The sequence below is a fragment of the Embiotoca jacksoni genome, unplaced genomic scaffold, assembly GCF_022577435.1.
Source record: "Embiotoca jacksoni isolate LCO1_2020_lvr unplaced genomic scaffold, fEmbJac1.0.p SCAF_17, whole genome shotgun sequence".
In the NCBI taxonomy this organism is placed as follows: domain Eukaryota; kingdom Metazoa; phylum Chordata; class Actinopteri; family Embiotocidae; genus Embiotoca; species Embiotoca jacksoni.
This window is the reverse complement of record NW_027185307.1, coordinates 1,984,282-2,003,233: the sequence shown is the minus strand read 5'-3', so window position 1 is coordinate 2,003,233 and position 18,952 is coordinate 1,984,282. Positions and strand designations below refer to the sequence as shown.

General features: G+C 44.5%; 1 protein-coding gene across 1 annotated transcript in view; it reads right to left on the bottom strand.

Annotated features, from left to right (window-relative positions):
- Window positions 1-18,952, bottom strand: part of kcnh2b (potassium voltage-gated channel, subfamily H (eag-related), member 2b) — a 285,472-nt gene that overhangs the window by 4,644 nt on the left and 261,876 nt on the right. Inside the window, exons 7-19 of the mRNA XM_069151235.1 lie at window positions 16,362-16,541; window positions 15,649-15,752; window positions 15,430-15,568; window positions 11,171-11,325; window positions 10,920-11,014; window positions 10,658-10,798; window positions 8,758-8,957; window positions 3,610-3,862; window positions 2,540-2,733; window positions 2,210-2,312; window positions 1,893-2,041; window positions 1,649-1,793; window positions 1,381-1,570 (exon numbers count right to left, since the gene is read on the bottom strand). Coding sequence (XP_069007336.1) covers window positions 1,381-1,570; window positions 1,649-1,793; window positions 1,893-2,041; window positions 2,210-2,312; window positions 2,540-2,733; window positions 3,610-3,862; window positions 8,758-8,957; window positions 10,658-10,798; window positions 10,920-11,014; window positions 11,171-11,325; window positions 15,430-15,568; window positions 15,649-15,752; window positions 16,362-16,541 — 2,048 coding nt within the window. The remainder of the gene's footprint in view (window positions 1-1,380; window positions 1,571-1,648; window positions 1,794-1,892; window positions 2,042-2,209; window positions 2,313-2,539; window positions 2,734-3,609; window positions 3,863-8,757; window positions 8,958-10,657; window positions 10,799-10,919; window positions 11,015-11,170; window positions 11,326-15,429; window positions 15,569-15,648; window positions 15,753-16,361; window positions 16,542-18,952) is intronic.

Genomic DNA, 18,952 nt, shown 5'->3' with positions numbered 1-18,952 from the left:
TAGAACATCTGGAACACAAGTAGAACATCTGGAACACAAGTAGACTATCTGGAACAGAAGTAGAACATCTGGATCACAAGTACAACAACTGGAACACAAGTACAACAACTGGAACACAAGTAGAACATCTGGAACACAAGTATACCATCTGGAACATAAGTAGAACATCTGGAACACAAGTAGAACATCTGGAACACAAGTAGACTATCTGGAACACAAGTAGAACATCTGGAACACAAGTACAACAACTGGAACACAAGTAGACCATCTGGAACACAAGTAGAACATCTGGAACACAAGTAGAACATCTGGAACACAAGTAGACTATCTGGAACAGAAGTAGAACATCTGGATCACAAGTACAACAACTGGAACACAAGTACAACAACTGGAACACAAGTAGAACATCTGGAACACAAGTATACCATCTGGAACATAAGTAGAACATCTGGAACACAAGTAGAACATCTGGAACACAAGTAGACTATCTGGAACACAAGTAGAACATCTGGAACACAAGTAGACCATCTGGAACACAAGTAGACCATCTGGAACACAAGTAGAACATCTGGAACACAAGTAGAACATATGGAACACAAGTTGAACATCTGGAACACACGTTGAACATCTGGAACACAAGTAGAACATCTGGAACACAAGCAGACCATCTGGAACACAAGCAGACCATCTGGAACACAAGTTGAACATCTGGAACACAAGTACAACAACTGGAACACAAGTACAACATCTGGAACACAAGTAGAACATCTGGAACACAAGTACAACAACTGGAACACAAGTACAACATCTGGAACACAAGTAGAACATCTGGAATAAAATGAAGTTGGTGTCAAAAAGTCACAGACAAAACAAAAAAAAAAATCACCTGAAGTCTGAGCAGAGCAGTCAAACCTGAACTAATATGTAAACCTGTGTTAAGAACTGTATTTCAAACCACATAGAGGTGTAGTTGACGTTTTTTAAAAACTGGATCTGCAGTGACTTGATAGGTGACGCACACACAGATTTTGACTGACAGTCTGAAACCAGCCAAAGACAGATGAGTCCTGTCTGTCCTCCAGGAGGGACTTTAATGATGTCTTTTTTTTCAAAAATTGTTCCAAAGACAACAAAAGTCAATACTGTGATTCCACCTGTTCCCCCTCTGGAGACAGAGCCGCTGCAGACACACACACACACACACACACACACACACACACACACACACACACACACACACACACACACATACAGACACACATACTCTCACACACACACACACACATACAGACACAGACACACACACACACACACACACACACACACACACACACACACACACACACACACACACACACACACACACACAGCGGCTGGTACCTGTTGAGCTGTTTCTGCAGCAGGTCCAGCTGTGTGTCCAGCTGGTTGCGCTGCTGTCGGCTCAGGCTGTGCAGCGGCGTGTTGAGGGGCGGGGGGGAGGCCAGGCTGCAGCTGGGCACCTCCTGGTACTGACCACCCCCCCGGCTCTCCCCCCAGAAACTGAAGATGTTGGACACCCCTGAGAACGCACCTGTATGAGGGAGGAGAGCGTGAGACGTGGGACATGAGATCGTCTCACCATGTCCACGGCGCGGCGCTGTTCTTTTACCTGACAGCGCGTTGCAGGTGTTCCCGGTCTTCGGGTCTCCATCGGCCTCCGTGTTCTCGCTGAAGTTTATGGGCGTGGCCTGAACCTGCAGGTTCTCCATCAGGGCCGATGGAGGGGCGAGCCCGGTCACAACTGACTCCTCCCCCTGAGAGGAAAGCACATCATCAGTTCGTCCTGTGCAGCGGTGAACAATAACACAATATAAAGTAGATAGAAGTATTATAGAGGAGTCGTGCAGTCAGACCTCGTCACCGCTGGAGTGTGACGACACTGAGCTCCGATGTCTCCACTGTCTCTTCGGCGCCTCCTCATGTTTCTGGTTAGCTCCTGTCTCCCGCTGTCTTCGCCGCACAGACTTATGGGACTTTTTAATCTCTCCTGCATCTGCATCATCTGGACAGAGGAGGTCAGAGAGATGGAAGAATTACCAGAAAACTTTAGCGGCGTTATTATCGAACGATATTTACTGAAAGTATTCCTATTTTATTAAACTGTTCGGGCAGTCAGATTATTTCTGAATTTTTGTGACAGTAAAACAGAGAGAGGAGATCTTCGCGTTACCTTTTTCTGTGCGTCTTCGGAACGATAACTTGCGTCGCCGTAGTTTGTTGAAGCCTCCACAGTTGGAGTCGTCGCTGCTCGGAGAGCCGGGAATCATGTTGGTCTGAAAGGAGGATCAGAACGAAAAGATGTGAAACTGTGGAGATGCAGAGTGTAAAAATGTTCTAATTATATTCATATCAGGTCCAAACATTCTCACTCTTCACTGCAACTCACTCACGCTGACATCCAACACACAGACAAAGAGAACGCAGTTTAAGTCTTCAGGACGTGAACGTGTGACCTGCACATTATATTTCCAGTCTTTCTTGGATGAGGTCGTGAACTCACGTCTCGGAGGTTGAAGGTGATCTCCAGGTTGTTCCAGAAGTGGTCAGCGAACTCCGGGTACATATCTAGCACCTCCAGGACGTCCTCTCTGAAGATTTTATGGAGGTCGCAGTAAGTCAGAGCCCTCACGTCGGCGTTGGATTTACCCGGCCGGGTGTACAGGTTGATGGGCTCGCCGAAGATGTCGTTCTTCCCTGAGAAGGGTGGAGAGGAAGAAAACCTTTCAAACACGATGGATGGAAGAAGCTGCAGCAGTGACGTGATTTTGCAGAAGTAACATATAAAAACACTGGAAATAAAAGAGAAGTTAAATATCCAGCTTTATAAAATATACTTTTTAAGTTTCAGTAAATTAATGCAGCTTGTCTCTGTCTGCATTCTGTAGTCGATAAATCAGATCAAATGCTTTTTGCATTTCCTTTTTTGGGATACATAAATAACTTTTTTGCATATATTAACTTTCACAACTTAAATCTGAGAGTGACATTAGACCAATGAGGATGTATTTAATGGCAAATAACCTTTTTCTTCTCCAACAATCAGATCTCTCCTCCAACCTTTGTAAATATTAAGTTCATATCTTTTAGGGAAAGACATTAATGATGAGCTAGATGTTCTCCCTCTCTTGTTGAGGTGAGTTAACCCCTCAGCCTTTCCTCTGCTGTCTGGAGTCTGACATGATGCTCACCAGTAGATGGCACAACCAGCTAATTCATATCAGCGTGTTCCTGCAGAGAGTCAACACAGAGGCTGGTCTCTTAGAAAGTATAATTAAGTTTACTTCAAAAGGAGCTGACAGAGTCTCTGATTAACACTGGAGGCTGCAGAGCAGTGGAGGCTTCATGCAATAAAGTAAACCTGCACACTGCAGTGGAAATACTGGAAATTAGATTCTTTGTTGGTTATAACTTAAAGATTGGCTGAAACCCTTTTTACTCCTCCTGAAGTTTTCTCCTATAAAGACACATTTTCAAGTGTTTCTTCTTTTCTCGGGATGGTTTACTTCCTTGTAACCTAAAAGTTGACAGTAAATATTATCAGTAAAACACATAGAGGAAATATTTGTTTACCCAGGATGGCCACCACCACGTCTCCTCTCAGTATCTCGATGGATCCCCGGGAGATGAAGTAGAGTGCGGTGAGGACGTCCCCGGCGTGGACCAGCGTGTCACCCGGAGGAGCGTGGGTGGTCTTGAACTTCATGGCCAGCGCCCGGAGGCAGCCCTTAGTGGAGCCTTTAAAAGCCTTACAGTTCTGCAGCAGCGTCCGGTTCAGATGGAGGCATATATCTGCCTGGAGACACTCTGGGAAACCTTTCAGGACCTGGAGAGGAGGAGGAGGAGGAGGAGGAGAAGGAGGAGGAGGAGTAGGAGGAGGAGGAGGAGTAGGAGTAGGAGGAGGAGGAGGAGAAGGGGGAGGAGGAGGAGGGAGGAGGGGAGGACAGAAGGTCACATCAGTATTGATTCGTACTATTAGTAGCGATCGACTGATACATCAAATCCCAAACATAAAGGCAATGTCAAATGAATGTCAGAGATTATGGATCCTTTAAAAGGAACAATAAAAAGTGGAGTCTTTACTGTCTCTACTGCCTCCATGTCTCCTGGTGAACGTTATCCTTTTACTGTTATTACACCATTCTGAAAATTACCCTAACAAAACTATACAGTTTTATCTATATCTATTAGAGGATATCTGGTTGTAAGCATCAGAGAAGTCCTGATTTTAATTTAATCTTTCATGATTTTGACCTCGGCGTGGAAGACGAGCATCAGCAGTTTGATTTTTACTTCTTAAAAAGGGCCGATGCATTGATTTTTTTGGGGGGGTTTGACTGCACAATTATGACAAAGTGTAACCGAGTCAGCAGGTCCGGAGAGTGTAATTAACAAGAAGAATCGGTGGTGTTTTTAATGAGCTCACTGGAAGCCACGGCTGCTTCTGATCAGCAGGCGATGTGACGGGCTTCACAGGACGGAGCTGCACCTAAAACACCCACACCGAGTTTCACCCACGACATCTCTTCCTGCTTTCATCCACTTCAACATACTTTCTTCATTTCAGCCTCTTCATCTCTCTGTTGTCTGTTTCCTTCACTTCCTTCACCTCTTTCTATCTCTCATTAAACAGTAGACAGACTCCACAAACCCCACTGGATGCTTCCTGGTCTACTTTAAAGACACCTGAAACAGGAAAATCTACTGAAGAAACATAGAAACCAGCAGTGATGTCATCAACCATCAGTGATGTCATCAACCAGCAGTGATGTCATCAACCATTAGTGATGTCATCGTTGGCTTGTGAACATTATGAATCCTCCAGTTCAGATTCTGTCCGTCAACATCTTTGCTAGTTCGGAGCGGTTTGGAGCAGGAAGTGACCATATTTGGACAAACTGGGGGAGGAGCCAGAGGTGGATCTGACCGATCTGATTGGAAACCTGACGATACTACGTCCCGCCCACCGATAGCTGTAACCTGACTGCACCACAGGCCTGTCAATCAAACAGACACACCCCCAAAAACAGGTCTTCTTGAATCTTCTTTTCTAATGAATGAGGGATTATTTTCAGATGGACCTCCAGAAAACTAAGAAGAAGGAGTGACTTTAGCTAACAACACCGAGATAACTGATGGACACATTTTATTCACTTTGGATTTGATGAGAGAAGTTGAATGGGAGTCTATGGAGCCGGAGGCTTTTTGGAGCCGACCTCTAGTGGCACTCGCTGGTATTGCAGCTGAAGACACTTCAGGATCTCATTCTTTAGAGTCGTAAGCTACAAACACGTTTATATACAGACTGTGATCTAAACGGAGGAGTTTGTGTGTTTGAGTTATAGCCTCCTGGTCCTCCTCGTGCCCGACTCATCGACTTATTGATTTGTGGGGTGCCACCTAAAAACCCCAATCTGTGCTGCGGTCAGATTTTACAGGCCGTACGTTCTCCTGGTTCTGGTTTAATGGTGCGTTTAGCACACACTGAGCTGCTGATGTTCAAGGCTGCCCTGTTATTGTTTCATATAAATGTTTTCTGTCTTGATGCATTATTGTGGCCTTTGTGGGAGCTGCTGAGAAAAGCTTCAGCTCAGTGTGGAAATAATACTTTATTTGGATCTTTACTACAAAGAGTACGGTCCCTAAATGCCTCATCTGTCACTGATGTTCAGTTCTTGTGTGTTTTAAGGAAAGTATGAATAAAACGTGTTTTTTACCTAAAAACACACAGCCAAAGTTGCAGCAGTTTTCTCTGAGGCTGCAAACAATAATCAGTGATCTCTCCTGTTCAGATCGGGCAGAGGGCAGCAGACCGAAGCCTTAACTCCACATCTCTCAGTGTTCAGTGAGACAGAAAATCAACCTGGAACAATAAGAGTGACAGGGACATGTCCTCCACCCACAGGAGATGTTACACCTTTATTCATCGCATCAAGCATTTTCTCTTCTTATCAGACAAGAGCTTCTTTTTTGTATTTCTATCATAAGGAAGTGTCTCCTTCAGTTATGATTAATATCAGAAAGTCAACACCATCGCTTGATTCTACCTGTTTCATCATGTTTAAGTCTTCACTTTTCTCTTGTGTTGTTGTCTGGACATTGTTGACTTAGTATGTCAGTAAAGATCTTTGGGTGCCTGACAACATCTCCAGAAGATGAGAGACCACAGGTGCTGTAAAGCAGGTGGGATGCAGCAGCTGCAGGTGGAGGAGAGGCTGAAAGCATGAATACGGAGAGGAGAGCAAGCAGGTGGAGTCAGGTGAGCTTCAGTCGGGACTCTCATCTCCTTGACAAGTTTGTATTTAGAAAAAAGCCTTTGTCTCATCAGAAGATTTGAGTTATTATTGAAGGTATTCCTGCCGAGTCAGCTGTGCATGAAGTACGCAGGATACTGGAGAGTCTGATCCATTTAAATCATAATGCACTCAAAACATGTTTCTGCAATATGACTCAGTTTTGATTTATTCTTTATCATGTATTTATGAAATCTTGCCGTTGTGCACCTGAACAGCGTCCTGCACCCCCGACCCTCCGCTGCAGCTCTGAGCCTGTATTCACTGACAGGTCGGGTCATGCTCGGGTTTGATTTCCAGATAATGGGTTTGTGTTGAGCTCTGCTGGTGCAGGCCGGGTTCAGGTTGGCACAACGGACCACTGCAGGAGAATTAAAGGGAGGAATACAAATAAAAAAAAGACCCTGCTACGTGAACGTGTTTTAAAATGGTTTAACTGGAATGTTTTATTTTGTATCTCCTCCCATTTCTGAACAAACATGTCCGTTCAGTGTCAGGAAATAAATAAAGAGGTACAGAAGGGAAATAGACTTGGACCTGAAGAGTATAAAAACTGTGTCTGAAAAACTGAGTCTTATTAAAGGAGGATGGAGGAACAAAGAAACTGCAGAAGTATATAAATATAAAAAGTGAAATTTGTTACGATGGATGCTGCATAAGCAAACAGAACAAACTCCAACATCCTAAACCAAAATAATAAGAGCAAATATAAACTTCAAGTGGAGCAGAAATCTATTTCGCTACGTTACCTGAAACATTTCATTCCCTAAATGTCTTCTTCTCTCTGCTTTCTCTGAACTGAACAGCCAGAGAAACGCTCTCCCATGGAGGCTTTACAGATTTGTTTCCTCTCTACTTCCCTCACTTATCCCACTGAAATGGAACCAGATTCCACTGATGACGTATTGTTTCTGCATTTGGACTCACCACCCAAACCCAGTTTCCTCTGAGCTGCCGTGAGGCTTCACAGACACAAATGAGACGCTCGTAACGCGGCGAACACCAGATTTTAAAACACATTTTAGATACTGGAAGTTATGAGCAGATATAATGTTTTTTTAGCTGATATCATTGGGTTTACAAAGCAGTGACAAAACAGCAATAAACCTGAATATACTTCTGCTTATTTATACTACAAAGGACGTATGATGTGTTACAGATAAAGACAATGAAGGTGACGTGCGTTCACTCGAGCACGATACAAAGTGTTTGCATCAGCAGATCTCCAGTGGATGACATGATTACAGATGTGTGTGTGTGTGTGTGTGTGTGTGTGTGTGTGTGTGTGTGTGTGTGTGTGTGTGTGTGTGTATGTGTGTGTGTGTGTGTGTGTGTGTGTGTGTGTGTGTGTGGCTACATGCGTGTGTCCACTGTCACATCGGAGCATCCCAGTGGAGGGAAGCAGAAGATGTGAGCTGCGTGTTCGTGCTCCATCTTATACACCGTGACTCAGAGGTCGAGCCGGGTCGAACGTATATGTCAGGCGTGTAGAAAGCGTGTGAGTCCATTGACAGGCGTGACTCACTGAGCCTGCAGCTGTCCGAGTTTCAGCTTATGTGAAAGCACAAGTGGGTCTAAAAGTGTTCTTTCTCATCAGTCACTCATGCATGTTTCCTGCCTATCAAATGAATGCAAAACAAAACATGTATGTGCATTATTATGAGGATGTCTGCGTGTGTGCATGAGAGACAGAGATTAGCCTTCATTCATGTGAACAAACTCATGTAGGTCCATACATGTTACTTGAACTTGTCTATTTGCATGTTGGAATACATGTATGAAGCCAAAGTGTGTAAAGCACCCGTCAGTCCGGTGCAGCACACTGAGTCAGAGCCACGCTTTGCGTCACCTAAGCATGAAAAACTTGGTTGGGTTTCATTATAAAAACACATGCACAAAAAAACCTCCACGTCATTCTCTCAGACTCACACCCTGATCTCCGTGGTTACAGCGCTGAGTTTGATCCATCCAACCATCCCCAACCGAGCTACTCGGACTTATGCACTTTATTACAACGTAAAATGGTCATGTGATTTCTCCAATTAGGACCCCGGTCATACGTGTGTGTACTTTTCACGCTGAGGCGAGGCAAAACGTGAAACTGACACGGTAAACTGGAGTGAACTGACAGGTGTAGTACATGCTGTGTGTAAAATATTAGTCACGTCACTCCTATTCTCTCTGATGCTGTCGCACCATGCATGCTGAGACAAAGTCTTCCAATCATCCTATTAACATACAACGCAGCCTCAAAACACTCCTCTCGCCTCGGTGTGTGCACTCGTGTGTATCCACTCATGAACAATAGCACACTGGCTTGTGTATACACACACACACACACACACACACACACACACACACACACACACACACACACACACACACACACACACACACACAATGTGGGCGGATGAGGACCGGTACTCACAGCATTCATGTCGATGCCGTTGGTGTAGGACCAGGCGTGCTGGAAGTACTCCTCCAGCCGCTGCCGCAGCGGGTTGGGGATCTGGTGGAAGCGGATGAACTCCCGGACTCTCAGCATCTGGGTGTGGTAGCGAGCCGTCCCCGAGTACAGCCGCTGGATGATGGCCGACACGTTCCCAAAGATGCTGGCGTACATCAGGGCTGGAGGAGGGAGGATGGTGAAAGTTAGAGGAAGAGAGAGAACGAAGGAGGAAGCAGGAAGCAAAAATAAAACAAATAAAATGTTACATCACTTAAAAATGTGAAGAAATTGATCACACATGTTTCGCTGTTTATATTATAACCAAATAAATTAGAAAGTTTGATTTAAATGAACAAAGTGATATTTTCAACTATTAGAGGGAGAAGAAACATTGAAGTGAAGGACTGTAGACACACAAACATTCAAACACTGATATGACCTGACACATCCCCGGCTGACGTCCTGTATGTACATGTTGTATGAGGCCGACACATTTGTCAGCGCTGCAGATTTTGTTCCACATTTTTTTAGACAGAAACTGCATTCAGAACGGATCTCCTTCCTCACAGTGTGGACCGGATGACCGGGAAACTCTTTTAAGACTTTAAAAAGTGTGAATTAAGCCTTTAATAAATTTGAGATAAATGTCAAATATTTTTTCATGCAGCTGAACGCTGCCTTTCTTTAATCTTAACAACAAACAGTCAAATACCAGCAAGATAACAACATGGTTACACACTCAGTTACACAGTCACTTTTACACCATATTCGGATAAATATCTAATTATGAGCGTGAAAGTGAAATGAATCAGCTGACGTAGGATGTTTCTGCACGTCGACCGTCCTGTGGAGAGGTGGACTGATCGAAAAGCGTTTTGTCTGCAGAGGACGGCGTGTTTTGTGTCACATCCTTCATGAGCCTCACTGTTGTTTCCTGTTGTCATGTTGCATCCTGCTAACCTCTCAGCCTCTGTCAGCTCCCGTCACCGTCTGCATCCCAAAAAAACCCGCTGTGTTTCAGTGTTTCAGGGAGTTAGTATGTTTGCACGTGTGCGTCACGAGGAGACCTCGGAGCAGGTTTTAAAACACGGATTGTGATTTCACGGCACACAATTGGACTTTAATGAGGGAAATTCCTTCAAGCCTTCGGTCGTTTTCTGGCCAAACAAGTGCCAAAGTGTCTGCAGCCAAAAATAAAAATCAATACAAAAACGGCCTTTTTGAACAACTGCGAGTTTTAGATTTCATCCTGATTTAAGTGAAGCGAAGCAGGAACGCACTTTGATTTATAGTTATTAGGAGCCTTTTATGAGGACAACACAAAACCAATGCCACACATTTCTGTGGTTACGACATACGTCATCCAAACCACATTAATCCAGGGAAATGACATTTAGTTTAATTGTCCAATAAATCAATTAATCATCAAGACTAGGAAACAATAAATATTTTGTGGAGAACTACTTTAAAAAGTCCTATTGATTTCATCGTGCCTGATCACTGGGCAGCTGGGTTGATTCGCATAAGAAGGGATATTACAAAGACTTTCCATCATTAATGATAAACTCAGATTAATATGATCTTCTATAAAAAAACAAAAAGAACTAGTTATGATTTAAAAGCCCAAAAACTTTCTAACTGAGATTTTATATGTGTTCTTGAGATGAGTACCACAAATATCATTTTTAATAACCCTCATAAAGAAGCTTTAACTTGTTACAACAAAACTGGATTTTTGGTAGTTTTCCAGACCAATATAAGTGAAACTCTCTTTTATATCAACCACAGATCTCCACTCGGTTCTTTCACGCGTGAGCAGATTAATTACCAGTAATCTGTTATTGATACCGGCGTGAATCCCCGCAGCGTCGGTACTTACATCCGATGAGCATGACGCAGATGGAGAAGATCTTCTCTGAGTTGGTGTTGGGCGACACGTTCCCGAAGCCCACGCTGGTCAGACTGCTGAAGGTGAAGTACAGAGCCGTGACGTACTTGTCTTTGATGGAGGGTCCTGAACCTGGGGAGGGAGTTCACAGAGAGATCACACTCATAATAATAAACAGTTCATTTTACAGACACACACACACACACACACACACACACACACACTACATCCTGTATGACGTGGTGTTTCGTACCTGGGATGGAGTCGTTGTAGTGTTTTCCCAGCTGGTCTCCCAACGTGTGCAGCCAGCCGATCGAACCGTTCCTCTCCACGCTACCGATCGCGTACCTGAAAGAAACGATCGTTACAAGATGTAACTATTGAATTTGAATTTCTGTGATTTGTTTGGGATCTAGAAAAGAATAAACCCTGAGACAGCGTTATTCCCATATCATTCCTGTGTGAATCTTATCAGATCCATCGGACACTCTTCAGATGTTTTACCAGATGCAGGCGAGCCAGTGAGCGATGAGGGCGAAGGTGCACATGAGGAGGAAGAGGACGGCGGCGCCATACTCGGAGTAGCGGTCCAGCTTCCTGGCGACACGCACCAACCGCAGGAGACGAGCCGTTTTCAGCAGACCAATCAGAGTGGTGGTCTGACAGGAGAGGAAGAGGAAGAGGAACAGGAAGAGGAAGAAGAGAAGGAGAAAGAGAAAGAGGAGATAAGGTGTCGTTAAGAGCGCTCCCACCTGCTGTCACACACACACTCACCTTCACACACACACACACACACACACACACACACACACACACACACACACACACACACACACACAGACACACACCTTCACACACCTTCACACACACACACACACACACCTTCTCACACACACACACACACACACACACACACACACACACACACACACACACACACACACACCTTCACACACACACACACACACACACACACACACACACACACACACACACACACACACACACACACACCGAGGCCTGGTCCTGATGTGAGTCCGTGATGAGGAGGTGCTACATCCTGTCAACTCCCTCTCCTCTCCACTTGTATTCAGTCGGCCGCCTTCATGTCCATACAACAAATAAATAACTGTCCAATTACTGCGCTGGCAGAGCGCCTCGTCCTGCTCACAGTGTGTGTGTGTGTGTGTGTGTGTGTGTGTGTGTGTGTGTGTGTGTGTGTGTGTGTGTGTGTGTGTGTGTGAGTATGTGTGTCTGTATGTGTGTATGTGTGTGTGTATGTGTGTCTGTATGTGTGTATGTGTGTGTGTATGTGTGTGTGTGTGTGTGTGTGTGTGTGTGTGTGTGTGTGTGTGTGTGTGTGTGTGTGTGTATGTGTGTGTGTGTGTGTGTGTGTGTGTGTGTGTGTGTGTGTGTGTGTGTATGTGTGTCCTCACAGTAAATATCAGTTGAGGAAAGTCTCCTCTCTCCTGGCTCGCCGACCTCCTCCGGACAGCTTCAATGAAGATGAAGCAGACCTTGGCAGAGCTTTCTGTGGGCCGTATTTCAGTGTCGGGGAATTTCCACCTGCGTCATTGTTACGGCGATAGACGTCTTCGTGACTACAAATAACATCTTTTTCTATTACTGACGTGCTTCCTTTACTTATAGGTGCATTTATTCTGTCAAAGGAGTCACATTCAGCTGATCAACCTCTGCCTCGGCGGTTTTCCTCCTCGGCGTGTGGGAAGTGTCCTCGGAGGCCTCCAGCAGCTCAGTGCAGCTCACTTCCTCCTTCTTCTCACTCCCACCTCCTTCTCCAGACACCCACCTCCCACTTCCTTCAACTCTCCAACTAACACCTCCATCACTTCTTCCATCACTCAACAGAGCAACGGAGCCGAAGGAACCGACCGTGGAGCAGGAAGATCTGTTGTGTCGCTGCGTGTTTCTCTGGTGAACGCCGCTGATTATTATCAGTATTGATTAAAGTCATTTCAATACAAGAAGAAAACTGTGATGATGTCATCCAGACTGGAGACCTTCATTTGCAACAGAAACCCTGTGATATAAAGTTTGAATGAGGGTGACATTTAGGAGGCAGGCGAGGTCTATTAAAAGATGTTATCAGGTTGCATTGTGGGAAATGTAGGATCCAGTATTTTTCAAGCTTGACCACCACCAGAGACCAATCAATCTTGTCACTTTGCTTTTTGGTTACAACTCATCAGTTGTCGGACCTCCGAGATTCTTTACTGATGCTCATTATAAAAGAGAAACTCAACCTGCAGCTGCAGTCAGGAAGCGTGTGCGCGGTAATGCACACGCCAAGCAGGCAGCGTGTTCAGGTCTGACACTAAACAGCTGTAAGGCCGCTTCATGTGATCGGTTCTGGCTCGACAAAATGGAAAACATATTATTTTACACGCTCGTAACAACAGCTTTTTATTTACTGCAAAAAAGGGATTATGTTCTATGGAGACAGCGTCGAATTAATTGCTGGAGGAAGTGTGAAATGTGGCCTCCACATGGTGCCCTCAGATTTCTAAATGGAACAAAGACAGTGGTGTCCATGAAGATGTTATATAAAAGATCCATTGTACGGCTCCCGTCAGTGATGATGCAGAATGACACCGATTCAAAGGCGTTCAAAATTTAAATTTACTGCTTTTTCTTTTCTCACAGTTTGTTTTGTCCAAATCATAAAGATGTCTAACTTGCAGTGAAGTTAAAAAAATTAAGCTGTTTGGCATTTATGCGTCATCAATGACTTAAATGATGAATTGATGATCAAATCCATTTAGTTTTTCGGTCATTTTTTTTGATGACTGAACCACATTGTGTGATGAAGACATGTTTTATTTAGATGTTGCTCCACAGCTGACTGCAAATCAACTTCCCCACGGAGACAATTACAGTGGGTACGGGAAGTATTCAGACCCCTTTACATTTTTCACTCTTTGTTTCATTGCAGCCATTTGCTAAAATCAAAAAAGTTCATTTTATTTCTCATTAATGTACACTCAGCCCCCCATCTTGACAGAAAAAAACAGAAATGTAGAAATTTGTGCAAATTTATTAAAAAAGAAAAACTGAAATATCACATGGTCATAAGTGTTCAGACCCTTTGCTGTGACACTCATATTTAACTCATGCTGTCCATTTCTTCTGATCCTCCTTGAGATGGTTCTACTCCTTCATTGGAGTCCAGCTGTGTTTAATTAAACTGATTGGACTTGATTAGGAAAGGCACACACCTGTAAGACCTTACAGCTCACAGTGCATGTCAGAGCAAATGAGAATCATGAGGTCAAAGGAACTGTCCAAGGAGCTCAGAGACAGAATTGTGGCAAGGCACAGATCTGGCCGAGGTTACAAAATAATTTCTGTAGCACTCAAGGTTCCTAAGAGCACAGTGGCCTCCATAATCCTTAAATGGAAGAAGTTTGGGACGACCAGAACTCTTCCTAGACCTGGCCGTCCAGCCAAACTGAGCAATCGTGGGAGAAGAGCCTTGGTGAGAGAGGTAAAGAAGAACCCAAAGATCACTGTGGCTGAGCTCCAGAGATGCAGTAGGGAGATGGGAGAAAGTTCCACAAAGTCAACTATCACTGCAGCCCTCCACCAGTCGGGGCTTTATGGCAGAGTGGCCCGACGGAAGCCTCTCCTCAGTGCAAGACATATGAAAGCCCGCATAGAGTTTGCCAAAAAACACATGAAGGACTCCCAGACTATGAGAAATAAGATTCTCTGGTCTGATGAGACCAAGATTGAACTTTTTGGCGTTAATTCTAAGCGGTATGTGTGGAGAAAACCAGGCACTGCTCATCACCTGCCCAATACAATCCCAACAGTGAAACATGGTGGTGGCAGCATCATGCTATGGGGGTGTTTTTCAGCTGCAGGGACAGGACGACCGGTTGCAATTGAAGGAAAGATGAATGCGGCCAAGTACAGAGATATCCTGGAAGAAAACCTCTTCCAGAGTGCTCTGGACCTCAGACTGGGCCGAAGGTTCACCTTCCAACAAGACAATGACCCTAAGCACACAGCTAAAATAACAAAGGAGTGGCTTCGGAACAACTCTGTGACCATTCTTGACTGGCCCAGCCAGAGCCCTGACCTAAACCCAATTGAGCATCTCTGGAGAGACCTGAAAATGGCTGTCCACCAACGTTCACCATCCAACCTGACGGAACTGGAGAGGATCTGCAAGGAAGAATGGCAGAGGATCCCCAAATCCAGGTGTGAAAAGCTTGTTGCATCATTCCCAAGAAGACTCATGGCTGTACGAGCTCAAAAGGGTGCTTCTACTCGATACTGAGCAAAGGGTCTGAATACTTATGACCATGTGATATTTCAGTTTTTCTTTTTTAATAAATTTGCACAAATTTCTACATTTCTGTTTTTTTCTGTCAAGATGGGGTGCTGAGTGTACATTAATGAGAAATAAAATGAACTTTTTTGATTTTAGCAAATGGCTGCAATGAAACAAAGAGTGAAAAATTTAAAGGGGTCTGAATACTTTCCGTACCCACTGTAAATGATGAAACAGAAACGAAGGCACCTCTGCCTACGTCTTTCTCCACCTCCACCTCCCCTCCACCCCCCCCGCCCCTCCTCCTTTCTCTTTCTGTCCTGTTTGTTATCTTCACTTTTCTCCATTAGATAAAAACACCAGCAGAGACACAATGTCAGTACAGCATTTGTCCCCTGTTATTTTTTGTCCCCTCTCACCCTCCCTCAGCACGTAAACATCTGACCGACTCTCCCCCCTCACACACCTCCTCTCCGCTGCGGTAGATGAGCAGGTCGAAGGGAATAGCAGCCACCATGTCGATGAGGAACCAGCCTTTGAAATAGTGGACGGCGATCCGCACCGGGTGGCTCACCACTTCATCGTTAATGTTCACGTATGTTGTCCTGAGAGGAAGAAGGCACGCTGAGTCAGCACTTTACAACCAGATTACTACAAGAACAACTCATACTGCTGCAGCTCAGACCTGAAGTTGATGAGGATGTCAATGATGAACATAATGTCCACGATGAGGTCCACCACGTTCAGAGGAGAGCAGGAGTAACCACAACTCTGCATGGCTACTTCTTGCTGAGGAGAGGAGAAGAGGGGAGAAGGGAGGAGAGGAGGGGAGAAGGGAGGAGAGGAGAGAAGAGGAGAGGAGAGGAGAGGAGAGGAGAGGAGAGGAGAGGAGGAGGGGACGGGAGGGGAGGGGAGGGGAGAGGAAACAGAAGAATATAGAAAAAGGATAAAGAAAGCACATGTAGACCAAAGAAGAGAATTACAATCTAAAGGTGTAAAAATAGAAGACGTCTGTGTGACTTCATCTTTCAAACAGATTAAGAGCTTTCAGATAATTTGCATACGTATGTTGACAAAACATGAGAAAGTGACAAAAAAAGACAGATTGAGGTCTGAGGAGAGACTTCAGGGCTTCAACACACGGACTTGTTTTGAACTTTACAAGAAGTCCTATGATATCGTTTTATTTATAAACCATCATACCAGCAGATATTCTGTCAGCCAACGTTTACGCTCACATTGGGAAGTCCGTTGTTTTCTGTTCTGCCCTTCACATTAAAATGATCTTATATGAAGGCTGTGCTAGACCTTTATTGTGAAAATAACTTCCTGTAACTTTCCTGATCTGACTCTTACACAGTACAGTTAGTACAGCAGTTGAACCTGCGGAGAGCGAACCTGGTCGTTGAGGAGGAAGGCGGCTGAGTAGGGCGTCAGGATGGCGGTGTAGATGACCAGCAGCAGGATGAGCCAGTCCCACACCGCCTTGAAGGGGCTGTAGTGCAGCACCGTCCACTTGTGGATCCGAGGGGCCTGCAGCTTGTACTCCGGCAGCACGTCTGCACCGAGAGACAGCACCTGGGACAGGAGACAGGAGGACGGAGGGACAGTCAGAGGGGAGACAAGAGCCGAGACGATCACACACACACACGCACTTCTCCTCCGTCTTCCCCGTCACACACAAACACACACCAGGCATGAGATCCGGGTGTTGTGGGAACTTCTGAGTAGCTTTACTTGCAGTAGTATATGCGTCCGTGTGCTCGTCACCGGGCCGGGAGGAGGGCAGGAAGGAATCAGTGTAAAGAGACATCGGAGGAGCTGCCGGGTGTCTCGGACTAATAGAGTCACAGTGAGTGACACACACACTCAGCCGGCCGGCAGGACGTACACACACATCACAGAGGCTGGAAGCACAAACGCTTCACAGTGAAGGTGGATCACAAACATTACTGATGCTGCCACACAGGCTGCCTGAATAAAAACATACATCACCGATGATGTAACGCAACAACAACAACAACAACAACTGCGGCCTGCAGCGGCATCGTCACCTCTGACTGAAGAACAGGGTCAGCCTGACAGGGTTTACACTACAGTCACAAACACCTTTTGTTGTGTTGTTGGTGTTTACAAAAGGGTTAAATCCAATTATGTTCTCTTTGGTGAACAGCTTATACGCAGAATATCATATTTTGGGGTTTTGATTGGTTCTGTCTTGAGTTTGCTTCTGCGTCTTAATAAAAGTTTGACAGTGATGAGTTAATGAGTTTAAATCTACTTTTTAAGACTTTTCACTTTGATCTAAAATCAAAGTACATCTAAAACAGATTAAAAGTAATCAAATGTAAAAAGTTACATTACTTTGATGAAGTAAATGAGTTACATGACTAAATATATTCTTAACAAGGTGACTAGTAGTATGAATAACTGCCAGACTTGAACTTTACGGTTTCCTCCTTGGTTGTCTAATCCTCCTGTGCACATTGGATATGTTTGTTCGGTATATTCAGATGTTGATATTATTGTCTACTTTCTGTATATTATACTTGACAGCTCTATTGAAATTATCACAAACTTTATGACTAAAAAGATGTTAAAAAGTAAGAAATGATTTGTGCTCATATTTCCTGTCTGTTTGTAAAAGACATCGAAGCTCCACAGAATAAAGTTCCAGTAGAAACGTCGGTCTGCTTTCACCTCTGGATTTATTCTCCTTTCACTCCATTTAGCTTTTATTACTCTTTCCACTGCATTTATCCATCTTCCAGTTCCTTCCTGTTTCTTCCTGCCCTCCTTTTGACCTGTTAAATCTTTTGTCTTCTCTAATTTCATCCTTTTCCTCCCTCCATGGCTCTGTCCTCTGTGCGGCCCTCCTCCTCCCCCTCCTCCTCCTCCTCTTCCTCCTCTTCCTCCTCCTCCTCCACAGAGCCAGGAGCCCGGTCACATTTCATTCATTCTGCCCCAGTCTCACCTTCCTTTCTTCTGCAGATGAATGGCTGAGTGTTTCATGCCTTCACACACATCGTCCTCTCTCAGACTCTCAGTAGCCCCGCCTCCTTCCTCCATCTATTGCTTCTCTACCTCGTGGATTTATAAATTATGATTATAAACATCTGGCATGTGAGGATCTGATGTCCCTGTTTCTCTCTCATTTCCTTAAAGAGTTGTTTTGATATGAAACAAAATTTGACAACACAGCATTTGCTTGATTTAATAAAGAATAAGGAAGAAACATTTCCGTGTTTATCGTCCGTGTAATTGAGCCAGCTGTCTCGTCTAATTCTGGCTCCTTCTGATGCTTCATGTTTAAGTATCTTCAGTATGTTCTTCTTCATGTATGTCGTCTTTGAATAAAATTCGCAAAACTGAAACTTTTGGTCATTCAGATATGAGAATACGTGTTCATGCCAGGTCTGTGAATTATTTCATTACATAATTAAACCTTAATCATCACTTAATTTGGCTCTAATCTTGGTTATCTTCATCTAAACTGCCTGCATGTCAAAGGAAAATATATGGAAAATACAATAACCAACAATTAACCATCAGTGATGTCATCAACCAGCAGTGATTAGGTTAGGTTAGGTAGTTACTTTATTAATCCCCGAGGGGAATTTTTTTTCAAATATATTCTAGTAGTATTTTGTCATCATCCATCAGTGATGTCATCAACCATCAGTGATGTCATCGTCGGTTTGTGAACGTTATGAATCCTCCAGTTCAGATTCTGTCCGTCACCATCTTTGCTAGTTCGGAGCGGTTTGGAGCAGGAAGTGACCATATTTGGACGATCTGGGGGAGGAGCCAGAGGTGGATCTAACCGATCTGATTGGAAACCTGACGATACTACGTCCCGCCCACCGATAGCTGTGATCTGACTGCACCACAGGCCTGTCAATCAAACAGACACGCCCCCAAAAACAGGTCTTCTTGAATCTTCTTTTCTAATGAATGAGGGATTATTTTCAGATGGACCTCCAGAAAAC